The sequence below is a fragment of the Sphaerodactylus townsendi genome, linkage group LG12 (assembly GCF_021028975.2).
Source record: "Sphaerodactylus townsendi isolate TG3544 linkage group LG12, MPM_Stown_v2.3, whole genome shotgun sequence".
Taxonomy (NCBI): domain Eukaryota; kingdom Metazoa; phylum Chordata; class Lepidosauria; order Squamata; family Sphaerodactylidae; genus Sphaerodactylus; species Sphaerodactylus townsendi.
The window spans coordinates 55,039,309-55,052,351 of record NC_059436.1 but is presented as its reverse complement, the minus strand read 5'-3'; the positions used below and the strand labels follow the sequence as shown (position 1 = coordinate 55,052,351).

At 47.2% G+C, this 13,043-nt stretch overlaps 1 protein-coding gene across 1 annotated transcript in view; it reads right to left on the bottom strand.

Annotated features, from left to right (window-relative positions):
- Positions 1-1,012: 1,012 nt before the first annotated feature.
- PRDM12 (PR/SET domain 12) overlaps positions 1,013-13,043 on the bottom strand; it is a 34,118-nt gene continuing 22,087 nt past the window's right edge. Inside the window, exons 4-5 of the mRNA XM_048513548.1 lie at positions 10,671-10,782; positions 1,013-5,347 (exon numbers count right to left, since the gene is read on the bottom strand). Of these exons, the coding sequence (XP_048369505.1) occupies positions 4,965-5,347; positions 10,671-10,782 (495 nt within the window). The 3' untranslated portion in view covers positions 1,013-4,964. The remainder of the gene's footprint in view (positions 5,348-10,670; positions 10,783-13,043) is intronic.

The window sequence follows — 13,043 nt, the reverse complement described above, 5'->3', positions numbered from 1 at the left end:
ATGTCATAGGTGATCACTACTTTTGCTAGGTGGTGTCATGGGGCTGTGGCCTGGTGACAGACCCAACATCAGCACACCCTGAGCGTGCAGCTGCCAGGGCCTGCTACTGTAACCCCCAGCCCCACCCCAGCTACTCTCTTGCTAGAACTCCACCCCCATGCATCCATGGAGCTGCTGTTGCTGCCCTCAGCCATAGACCTCGTAAAACATGATCTTTGCAGAATTAAGCCAGGTATTGGGTCCCATTGGACAGAGATTTCCATCTGGCTGCAACCAGAGCTGTGAAAGGGGTCAAGGGCAGCCAGGTGCTGTTTGGGCCAGGGACCACCAATAGTTTCATTACTAGCTGAATGCAGTGCTATTGGGGGAGGGGGACACACCGGGAGAGGCGATCCCACAGGCACGATGGTCCCAGACCATTTAGCGCTTTCCACTTGAGCCTGATCCACTACTCAACCTGAAACCAGTGCAGGTGGCTGAGCACAAGGTCTCCACAGGGTCCCTGCAAGGTCCTCCACATTCCGGACAAGTCATAGTTTCCAGAGCAGCAGTAAATTTAGCTCTGCATAGAGCAAGTTACAGTAGTCTAATCTGGACCATTCCATGAATCCCTGTGGCTGTGTCAGGGCAAGACAGAAAGGGCATCAGTAGATGACCTTGACGTAGGTGAAAAAAATGACCCTCTGGCTACATTTGTGATTTGCAACCTGGAGGTCAGCAACCATAACACAGAATGATGCAGCATTACACATAGAACCATTGTGCAGCAGTGGCGTAGTGGTTAAGAGCAGGTGCACTCTAATCTGGAGAACTGAGTTTGATTCCCTGCTCTGCCACTTGAGCTATGGAGGCAGCTGTGTGACCTTGGGCGAGTCACAGTTCTTCGGAGCTCTCTCAGCCCCACCCACCTCACAGGGTGTTTGTTGTGGAAGGGAAAGGAGATTGTAAGCCCCTTTGAGTCTCCTTACAGGAGAGAAAGGGGGGATATAAATCCAAACTCTTCTTCAAACTCTTTATTGTCCATTGCCAGTAACTTTTTTATTTGGAGTACAAGAGAGGTACAAAGATATATACAGCTGTGTACATGATACAGTCAAATAATATATAATATCAAAGTTTTGTAAATAGTGTTTTACACGAAGTATTTACAGGGTTAAAGTGACCATCTTTTCCTGGAAGTCTGAATGCTTTCTGTGATAACTCTGTATAGCTTCTCCTTACAAACTGGAATAGGTATGATCAATACTATAAGCATTCTTGATACTTCAAAAAAGAAAGCGGTATTTCACAAAAGTTCCTTCTCCTTGATCAGACGTAGGGCTTGAGAAGAGAATGTGGGCCAGTACTTCAGGGACGTGGTGGTCAGCTCACGTATACACTCTCTAAGAACCAGCAGAGTTTTAAAAAATATGGAAGGTTCATTTATTTTATTGATGTATTGGTTTTAATACCCCGCCCCTCTTCTTTCAGGCTCAGGGTGATTTCCCACTGGCAATTAATCCCGAAATATCCAGGTTTCCTCGCAATCTCCCCACAGCCAAACCACGGAACACAGATCAGTCCCAGCTCTGTTGCTCCACCTCCCCCTTATCCCGCGTCTCTCCTGTACCTGGTTGCTTGTGCAACTTTTTGGCAAAACACATTACCAATCCGCATTGGTGGGGAGGTTTGGGGGCCTTATGTAGTTCAATTTCCTGCCGTTCACAGTGTCGCAAATGCTGCCAGCCAATCAGAGCATGGTGGCCCGTGCGCGATGCGCGCGCAGGTATTTGTTTTTGTCACGTTTGGTTTCATTTCGCTTGGCTTCTTCTGTTTTGGTCTAACGTTTAATCTCTCTGATGAGAGAACGAGAGCAAGGGGACACTCAGTATAACGTTCAAACTCAGAGGGGGTGCCTTGCTCACGGTCTCACGTTTTCACCGGCTGATGTGATGACGTGAAGAAAAGTTCCTGCCCCAACACAGCACGACAGCCAATCAGGAGAGACCTGCCAAGACCCACCAAGCACGGCAGTGGGGATTGTTGCATTTCTGGAATCCGATGCAGGCCTACAAGTCTTCCCTGGGAAAATGGTGCAGTGAGGATGTTGACTCCGCAATGAAAAGTTGCGGTTCATTTTGAAACTTGGATTAACCTACTTTTAATTTTCAGTGGGAAATTGCCCTCAGGGTTCATCAAGTTTGCTGGTGAAACCCCCACCTTCTGCAACTTTTCTTCCCTTTCCCACCATGAGCTAATCCTGTTACAGTCGTGCAGGTTAGCAAACCATAATTTCCTCTGCAAAACCAGATTGCAAACTGGAAACAAATGGTGGTTGCCAGTCCTGCCTGCTAGTGCCTGCACAAACTAGAGATTGTGACTCATTAGCTTGCTTCACATGAGAAGCGGGGAAAGAGACAAGAGAATGTGAAAGGGCATAACATTCCTTGGACATCTTGTTTACAAATGAGGACCGAGCCAAGCCAGTATCAGGGTAAGTATCTGCCAAAGGATTGCAGAGGATCTATCTCCAACCAAAGGAGCTTAACCTGTTCACTCTCACAATGAAATCGGAGGGATGTGGGGAGAGGGGTGGAGTGAACGTATGCCTCTCTGGCTACCGTTAGTCTGCCAGCATAAACTATGAGAAAAAAATCAGTGTATAGATGTAGGCACATGAACCAGAATGGGAAGGGGGCAGAGTGGGAAAGCATGACTGTGTTGGGAGAGCTGCTGTGGAGGGTAATCCAGAGCAGGCTACCAACCAAACCATTGCCTGGCAACGTGTCTGAATCGTGCCACATACTTTTATTGGCTTAATGCTGATGAGTGCTATGAGGGCCTTGGGGAACACAACACAACAACAGAGAGCTTATGTGCCAATTAGTGCAAACAAATGACATTCCCACATTTGTCTCCCAGTCCAGGAAATGTTTTCCCTCTTGACTTGGCATTACAGCAAGTGTCCACAATTCGGTGCCAACCGACAGGCACAGATCTAACAACCCTATGTGGAAAGATTTGGAAATCCAGAGGTATGCCAGCGAACAGTGACTATCCTCAAGATAGGACAGGTAGCCCTCACCTGTGTCTGTTTGAGAGAAGGTGTAAAATAGCTACAGAGGATTGCTAACTCTGTGTTGGAAAATTCTGGGGTGGAGCCTAGAAAGAGTGGGGTATGGAGGGTGGGGGGCAGAACCTCTGAGAGTTATGATGCCATAGAGCTCACTCTCCAAAGCAGCCCTTTTTTCTCCAAAAAAATTCCTCTCTGTATTCTGTGCATCAGTTGCAATTCTGGCTCTGCTTGGAGGCTGTTAATGTTCTGCATTAACCATAGACCATCCGCAGACTCTTGGGTGTGGGAGGCACCAAATTTTCAGCCTTCCCTAGACATTTGTCGGAATCACATGATAAAGTTTTTCCTGGACTGTATGGTTTCAGGCTGGATGTAAATGAGAATTACAGGTTTGGATATTCCCACATCTAAAAATAATAATACTTAGCCGAGATATTCTGCCTGTGCCTGATTAAAGTACTTTACCCACCTAAGCTTCCAGTGAGCTTTATAACAGTCCTGTAATGTAGGTTGGTGTTCCTTTTCCCATATTGCAAACTGGGAACTGAGACAGTTCCCTGTTCTGCATGTGTTTTGCTCCCTGTAATAGTCAATTCTTTATCACACTAAAAAACAAAAGTATAAATTTGCAGGAAAATATGCTAGACGTAAACTAGTGTAATACTGAATCAACCACACGAGGGAGCAAAACTCATGAGGAACGGACCCCCCCCCCCCCCCCACAAGAACCAGGGACTTACAAGTGAGGAAAATGAGATATGGGAAAGGTCCATCGATGAATGTCAAGGGAACACAACTAGATGTCTTTCTGCAGGTGACAGTCTTGGAAGTTCACATTTACCAAGAAAAAGGGGAATGCAACGGCAGGACAATTTTCCCTTGCTGATCCCTCTCCGTCTGCATCCTCTACCAGAAACTGATTTTTCTCCTAGCAAGGCTAATTTCTGATTTTGCAGCCAAGCTAGGGAAAATGCTACATGCACAGGAAGGAAAAAGAAAAGCAGTGTCTCTTCACTGGACAATGCACTCATGTGTTGTGGCAAACCCCATGTCAGAAGAGGCATCCCCTCCCGTGTGTCAGAAAGCTGGGGGGGAAACCACGTCTGGATCATGTTAGAAGAGGCATTCCCTCTTAACCTGTGTTGAAGGAAACAAATGAGCACAGTCCCCTTCTCAGATGGCAGCTGCTGCTGCTTCTGCTGCAGTTTTACGTTCGAAAGAATTAGTCAAATTCCCAAAGCTGCTGCCCAATAAGGTATACAAACCTCTTTAGTCGAGCGACAGGTTTTTAATCAATGAACCCGGCTGCTCAATTGCGTTCCTTGCAGCTCACTAAACAACCCCCAAAATAATTGTGTGGATTTTTAAATTATTCCTCCCCCTGTTGCTCTCCAATATCGCTTTACCCAGTTCTCTGTGCAGCTGGATCCTTCCCCCGAACTCTCCCCATGACTCTGATCATCCTACCATAAAATGCAAGGAGGCAGCGGTACCGGCGGGTCCTGAGAGGGAGACTTTGGGAGAGTTTTTGGATTTCTTTCTGTGTATCCCCTAGTGAAATGAAATCCACCCAGATTCCCCCCACCCCCACCCCACCCCCCGGTCTGGGACGGCCGAGCCTCTCCTGATCTCCACCCTCTTCACGTTGCCCTGCCTGCCACCCTGGAAGAACTCCCTTCTGGATCAGGCCCAGAATTCTGCTTCCAAACAGCCACTCCCAGGCAGGCAGAGAAGTCGACGCCTTGCCCCCATCTTTCTCAGAGGTACGCTGCTTCTGAACATGGAGCTGTCCTGGCTCGCGGCCACTACTTGAACAATCCACAACGAATCCCCGTCCCCCTTCCCCCACACCAACGGGTCAGTGCCAACCAGTTCGCAGTGCAGCAGCCTCGCCAAAACAATGTGGTCCTCACAGCACCATGGTTGGGATGTGGTGAGCCAGGGAGGCAGGGTGCGGCACCGGCAAGGCAGGCGAGTGTGGCGGCAGGGAGCCATTGGGGGGCCGGTGCCTGGCACTTTTCTGATGGGCGCGCAGCCCGGCCAGCTGGGAATAGGCACTTTGGCAAACCTGGCACTTGTACGGGCGCTCGCCGGTGTGGAGGCGCACGTGGTTGCGCAGGGTGGAGGACTGGCTGAAGCGGCGGTTGCAGAAGCGGCAGACGAAGGGTTTGTCCAGAGTGTGGATACGCATGTGGGACCGGAGATTGCTGCGCGAGTTGAAGCCGCGGTGGCAGATGACACAGCGCATGCGGCCGGAGCTGCTGGCCCCTGCTTCTACCACGTGGAAATCTTCTGTATGGCAAAGAAGAAAGGAAGGAAGGAGTGTCATTCCCAGGGTCAACAGGTCACATGCTTTCCTGCTGAGCTGCTGTGATGATGATAATAATATTGATACATCCCTGAATAGCAGAGATGTCTTCACTTAAACATCCAGTGAGGACGGGTGTGGTGCGGTGGCTAAGGGTGTTGGGCTGTAATCTGGAAGACCAGGTTCTGTTCATGGCTCCTCCTCATGAAGCCTTGAGCCAGTCCCAGTTCTCTCCGAGCTCTCTCAGCCCACGTGGAGGCAGGCAACAGCAAACCCCACCAAACCTACAGCAGGGGTGTCCAACTGTGGTGCTTCAGATGTTCATGGACTACAATTCCTGCTGGCATGGCCAATTGGGCTGATGGGAATTGTAGTCCATGAACATTTGAAGTACCAGAGTTGGACACCCCTGCCCCTTACAGGGCCTGTAAGACGGAGCTACTCCGCCGGGCTTTCCCTGATGGCCAGCTAGGCTAACATCTACTTTCTGGCCTCCCGGGGGGGGGGGGCGAACAGGGGGACATGTTAGGTTCTGTAAGTCATCATCTGGAGTTAGGTCAGTTAGTAATGACTATTAACTGTTTTAATATATTTATTATGATTTTATTGTGACTGTTCTAAAATGCTGTTGCTGCCTGAGCACCTTGAGGAAGAGTGGGGTAAAAACAAACAAACAAACAAAATAAAATAAAGAGGCAGTCAAATAAAATAAAGAGAAAAAATGGCCTCAGAGCAGTGGTGGGATTCAGCAGGTTCGCACCACTTTGGCAGAACCGGTTGTTAAAATGATGCTTGTAAACAACCAGTTGTTAAATTATTTGAATCCCATCACCAGAACCGGTTGTTAAATTATTTGAATCCCACCACTGCCTCAGAGCCAAATGCGCCTAATCTATCCAAATAGGGATTCCTTGGAATCTACTCTTGATAGAACAGTGTTTGCAATAACAAAAAACAGCATGCAGCATTCTCCGTGAGCGCTGTCAAGAGCCGACCAATGGTCTAATACAGGGGAGTCGAACTCATTTTTTATGAGGACCAGATATAACCTAAATGTAACTTGGTCGGGCCCAGCCCACCCAGTGTGTGTGTGTGTGTTTGTCTTGACTAGCGAGCCCCCAGCAGAGTCCCCAGACCAGACTGACAACTTGAGAGGGCTTATCAGGCTCATGAGTCAGTTGAGACAAACCCACCCCTCTTTGCTCCCAATCTGGCCTGCCGAGCCCCATAAGCTCACCGGGTCAGATAGTGACATAGCAAAGGAGCATGGGGGGCATCACCCCCCCCCCCAGCTCAAAGCCTGCAGTTTTATACAGGGGCAAGGTGAGGCTGGCATCAAATCAACCACTATCTGGCCCGGTGGGACCCAGGACCTGGTGCGGGAAGTCAGTGTTGTTGAGCCGATAGGGAACAGCGACCACAATGCTGTCAGATTCAGTATCTCTGCATGCGAACAAGTGACAACTACTAATGTAGTTACATTCGCCTTCAGAAAGGGAAATTTCTCAAAGATGAGGGGGGTAGTGCACAGGAAGCTAAAAGGGAAAACCAAGAGAGTCAAAACTGTCCAAGATACTTGGAGGTTATTTAAAAACACAGTTATAAAAGCTCAGCTGGAATGTGTACCGCAGGTTAGGAAAGGCAGTGCCCAGTCCAAAAGAAAGCCACCATGGTTAACAAGGGCGGTTGTAGAAATTATTAGGGAAAAAAGATGTCTTTTAGAAAATGGAAGTCCAACAACTGATGAAAAATACCAAAGAGAACACAAATGGTGGCAAAAGAGAAGCAAGTTAACTGTAAGGGAGGCAAAAAAGGATTATGAGGAACGCATGGCTGCGAACGTCAAGACCAGCAACAAACAGTTCTTCAAGTACATCAAAAGTAGGAAGCCAGCTAGGCCCATTAGATGACAAAGGAGCAAAAGGTGTGCTAAAAGATGACAGGGAGATTGCAGAGAAGGTGAGTGCATTCTTTGCATCTGTCTTCACCCTAGAGGAGGTGAGGAAAATTCCTGCACCTGAACCAAGCTTCTTAGGAGGTGAATCCGAGGAACTAGTGAAGATAGTGGTAGACAAGGAAGACGTTCTGGCAGCCATTGATAAACTAAATGCTACCAAATCCCCTGGCCCAGATTGCATTCACCCAAGAGTTCTTAAAGAGCTCGAGTATGAAATTGCTGATCTTCTCACTTTAATATGCAACTTATTCCTGAAATCTGCCTCCATCCCTGAAGATTGGAAGATGGCCAATGTCACACCAAATCTTTAAGAAAGGGTCTAGGGGGGGACCCAGGAAATTACAGGCCAGTCAGTTTGACATCTGTTCCTGGTAAATTAGTAGAATCTATCATTAAAGATAAAATTATAAAACATGTAGAAAAGCAAGGCCTGCTGAGGAAGAGTCAGCATGGCTTTTGCAGAGGCAAGTCCTGTCTTACAAACTTACTAGAGTTCTTTGAGGGTGTAAACAGGCATGTGGATAAGGGGGAACCAGTGGACATTGTCTACTTGGATTTCCAAAAGGCTTTTGACAAAGTTCCTCACCAGAGACTATTGAGAAAACTCAGCAATGAAGGAATAAGAGGTGAAGTCCTCCTATGGATTAAAAACTGGTTGAGGAACAGGAAACAAAGGGTGGGTATAAATGGGAAGTTCTCACAATGGAGAGATGTAGGGAGAAGAAAAAGACTCAGAAAAAATCTCACATTTGCTGTACATGGATGATTTGAAGCTGTATGGGAAATCAGACACAGAAATCCAGTCACTAGTAAACACAGTCTGAATATTCAGCACAGATATTTCGATGGAGTTTGGCCTGGAAAAGTGTGCTACTGTGGCAATAAAGAGGGGCAAGATCACCGAGAGTGATGGGATTGAAATGCCTGATGGCCAACTCATCAAGTGCAACCAAGAGGCAGCTTATAAAAACATGGGCATTTTGCAGCTGGATAACATCAGGCACGGGCAAGTGAAGACTGTTGTCAGCAGAGAGTACACCCAGAGGGTCAGGAAAATTTTGAAATCTAAATTAAACGACGGGAATACCATAAAGGCCATTAACACCTGGGCCATACCCGTCATCAGGTACACTGCGGGAATCATCAACTGGACACAGGCTGAGTTGGAAGCATTGGATAGAAAAACTCGGAAGCTTATGACAATGCACCATGCCTTACACCCACGCAGTGATACTGGTAGATTATACCTTCCCCGGAGACCTGGAGGCAGGGGCTTACTGCAAGTACAGCAAACAGTGGAAGAGGAGAAGCATGCACTGGCCGATTACGTGAAGGAAAGTCAAGCGCAGGCATTGATTGAAGTGAAGAACAGACATTTGCTGCAAACCCAGAAAACCAAACAAGAATACAGAAAAAATGTGATTAAAATGAGGACTGAAAGCTGGCACAACAAAGCACTGCATGACCAATTTCTGGAGAAAATCAAAGACAAGGTGGATAACAAAAAGACCTGGCTGTGGTTAACAACTGGAACTCTGAAAAAGGAAACTGAATCCCTGATTTTAGCCGCCTAAAGAGCAAGCCATTATTAAACGTAATTCGATCAAGGCCAAAAAATCTAAAAATCCTCAGATGATGCAGAAACCTGCAGATTGTGCAAAGAAGCTGATGAAACTGGGTAGATCATGTCCTCAGCTGCCGCAAAAAAGTATTGCTCCAGACTGGAAGGTACAAACAGAGATTACACAACTCAGTGCGGGCCAAGATGATCCACTGGAGATTTTATGCAAGAATTACGAACATAAGAACAGCTAAGAACTGGGTGGGGAACATTGTCCAGAGAAAGTAATGGAAAATGAGAAGGTCAAGATCCTGTGGGACTTTCGAATCCAAAGCGGACAAAGCAAGTTGAAACACAATACACCAGACATCACTCATGATCGAGGACAAAGAAAGTGACCATCATCCACACAGCAGTCCCTGGTGTCAGCAGGGTCATTGAAAAAGAACACGAGAAGGTCACTAGATACCGCGATTTGAAAATCAGAAGGCTTCAGCCGCCTATGGCAATAAAGCCAGCTTGAGATCGTCCCAGTGGTAATCGGCACACTACGCCATCCCAGAAACACTAGGGCAGCACTTGAAACATCTTCGAATTCGACAAAATTAACATTGAGTCCAAATTCAGAAGGTAAACAGCCCTGCTGGGATCCAGCACGAGATATTACGCCGATGCATTTTCATTTCGCTAACTTCCTAAGGCCTCTTGGGTGAGGGCTCCGAATTGTAATGAAGGCCAACAACCAGCTAAAGATCTGGCAGCTGTGAAATCTACAAGAATAACAATAGCAAAAACAACCGAAGCACTTTATGTTCAAGATCTCCCCATGTAATTTTATATGAAAACTGAACTGGCTGCAGTTTGAAAGCGGCCTTCTTCTCATGTGAACAGCTGAAATGCTGCCACAGGGCATTTTCTAACTGGCTCTTTCCCCACTTACCTTAAGCGTCTCCATGCTTACTCTTTCCTCAAGTAGCGCTGGGCCAGCTGCACTCCCCACTTTCAGGGCGCGTGCGCAGAATGCAGCTGCCCCTCGACGCTACTCTCTCACTCTCAGCGCGCGTAATTCCTGGCGCCTTTTGAAATGGCACCTGTTGATGACCCCGGGGCGCGCGCCAGGAATTGCGCGCGCCGGGAATTGAGCGCAGCAACCCTCGGACAGAGGTGAGTGGGGAAAGGGCCACTGTGTGATGCTCTTTGCTCCTCTCCTCTTGACATCCTTCATTCAGGGATGCCGAAAACTACCTGCCTTCAAAGCGGCATCTCTGCATGAGTCACTGCTAAGGATAGACACATGCAAAACACTATGGTAGAGATCTCCCTTTTTTCTTTTGCAACCCTCCCCCCCCCCCACTATTATAGGATCTTCACCCACTTCACCCACCCAAGACTTTGCCCCCAAACCACCTGGAATTTCCCAACCTGAAGCTAGCAACCTTACATCACTAATACTCCAACATCATTATGGCTCATCGTGACATGCCTTTTTGGACTTTAAAATCAGATGCACCCCCTGATGCATGATTAGAGTAGAACTGTCTGGAGTTCAGTACATGGACTGGACCGCAGCACTTCTGATTTGGTCCCCAAGCCTGGTAAAAGCAGCTGATAGCAGCTTCATATTTATTCCCCACCTTGCAAAACAAAATATCCAATTGGAGAAAAGAGCTCTGTGCAACCTGAAAGCTGGTTGTTTGTGTGATGACCCTATCGGCATCTGTCGTAAATATTATTTGACTGACCCTCTGTGAATTTCACTTTTCCAGAAACCTCGTTTCCATCCACTCACCTTGCTTGGTCTTCTTCTGCTCCTCTTCTAGGCCCAAAACCCCAGGAATGCCCAGAAACGTATTGTGGGAATTTCCGTACCAGACCAGGAGCTCTTGGTCTGGAGGAATCATCTGCAGAGAGACAAGAGAAGTGATGGTAGCAACTTACCAACTCTTTGATCTCCACCCAACTCATGCCAGATTGAACTGGAAATTGTCAAAGCACCTTCTTTGCAATTGTTAGCAACATTCAGCACTTGAAATGAGGTGTGTGTGTGTGTCACTTGTTTATTTATTAACTTTATTTATGTCCCACTTTTATCCCCCATGGGAACCCAAAGTGACTTACATCTTCCTCCTCCCCTCCGTTTTACCTGTAAGAGGCCAAAGTCTCTCTCCTGGAGAGCCAGTTCTTAGATGGTTAAGCAAAAAAGGATTTTTTTGTAGATTTTTTTGAAAAGGAGAACGGACCATTGTGAGGGTATACAAAGTCATTCAACAACCGGGGCATGACAGCCCATGTGGACAGTGTTCAATGTTAATTTTGTTGTGAGCCCTTTGTAGAGCGACTGTTTGATTTATGTTTCTCTGTAACCAGCCTGTGTAGATATTGTTTATGTTAAACAATATAAAAGTTTATTTGTAATAGTTTAAGTATCTGTATATTGAATAGGAGAGATATTGCTATATTAATACCATCAGCCCCAGAGGTGCTTTTTGGATGGTTAACTCTTGAGCAACCCAGATCACTTTCATCATAGCCTCCGCTCCAGGAGCTGCAGATTTCCTGGGCTTTCAACTGATCTCCAGGTGATAGAGATTAGAAAGAAGCTAAGAAGAAAATGGCAACATTAGAAGGTGGATTCCCACTTAAGCCCCTCCCCTCCCCAAACCCAGCACTTCTCAGGCCCCACCCCTTAAATCTCCAGGTATTTCCTAACCTGGAGCTGGCAATCCTAAAGTGAACAAATACAGTTTTGAGGCCAGTGGCTTCCCTTGAACTTGTGGTTAAAGAGATCTCCTGGGGGTGCAGCCTGGGGAAGGTGGGACTTGGGGAGCAGAGGGACTTCCGCAGGTGTAATGCCATATAGTTCACCTTCCAAACAGGGCTGCCAGCTCCTGGTTGGAAAATTCCTGAAGGTTTGGGGAATGGAACCCAGGGAGGGTGGGGTTTGGGGAGGGGAGGGACTTCCATGAGGTATAATACCATAGAGTTTTATTGTCCAAAGCAGCCATTTTCTCCAGGTGAACTAATCTCTGTGGCCTGGAGATTACCGTATATACTCGTGTATAAATCAACCCGCATACAAGTCGAGGCACCTAATTTTATCACAAAAAACTGGGAAAACTTATTGACTCAAGTATAAGACTGGGGGGGGGGGCGGGGATGCAGCCGCTACTGGTAAATTTCAAAAATAAAAATGGATACCAATAAAAATGTTTAAAAATATTTATTTCAAAGAAAAACAGTCTGGTATCAACAATAACTTTAAAAGTTCTGAAGTGGAATATATAACTCTCACAGAAAATATCTCTTCAGAGTTTCATAGGGAAGATGCTCAACAAGATCCCCCTTTTAAAAACTCCCTACAGGTTCTCCTTCAACACGGATAGCTTATCATTACACAGTGAAGTTGCTTGCATGGTGATGGCAGCCGCTGCCCCAAAGCAAGTCTTTTTTGCAGGTCTGCAAGCTCAGCTGCAAGCTCAGCTGGACCTGCTTTCCAAAAACACTGGGTGCGGGGCGAGAAAGGTGCTGGCAGTGGCTGCCCCACAGGGCACCCTGTGTGTGTGTGTGTGGGGTGGGATTCCTGCCACCATGGGCTCCAACAGTGCGGATTTCCCAATGAGTATGGCTCCCTAGCATGCATGGAGCTTCCTGGCCTGAACAAAAATTCTGTAACATATACATTTAATATTTAATATTCACACCTATTCACTGAATATTCACTGTGAATGAAGCCCAATGGCACCTGGTGGGCCACTGCGATTAGCAGAGAGCTGGACTAGATGGACTCTGGTCTGATCCAGCTGGCTTGTTCTTATGTTCTTATGTTCTTACTGGCCACCTGTAGTGCAGCGAAGCAACAGCCCAAGGCTTACCTGGCAGCTGCCTTTGTGTCCACATAGCAGGGAGCAGGTGCAGAAAAACACCATCAGCTCCCAACCTTTTTTCGCTCGCCACCCGTTCCCCCCCACCCACTCACCACCTGTTCACTCGTGTATAAGTCGACGGGGGCTTTTTTCAGCACAAAAAATGTGCTGAAAAAGTAGACTTATACACGAGTATATACGGTAGTCATAATTCTGGGCGATCTCCACCTCCTTCAGGAACACGAAGTAAAAAGCTTTTAAAACGGATGCTTCCAGCTGCCTCCTGGTATCGGCAGCCA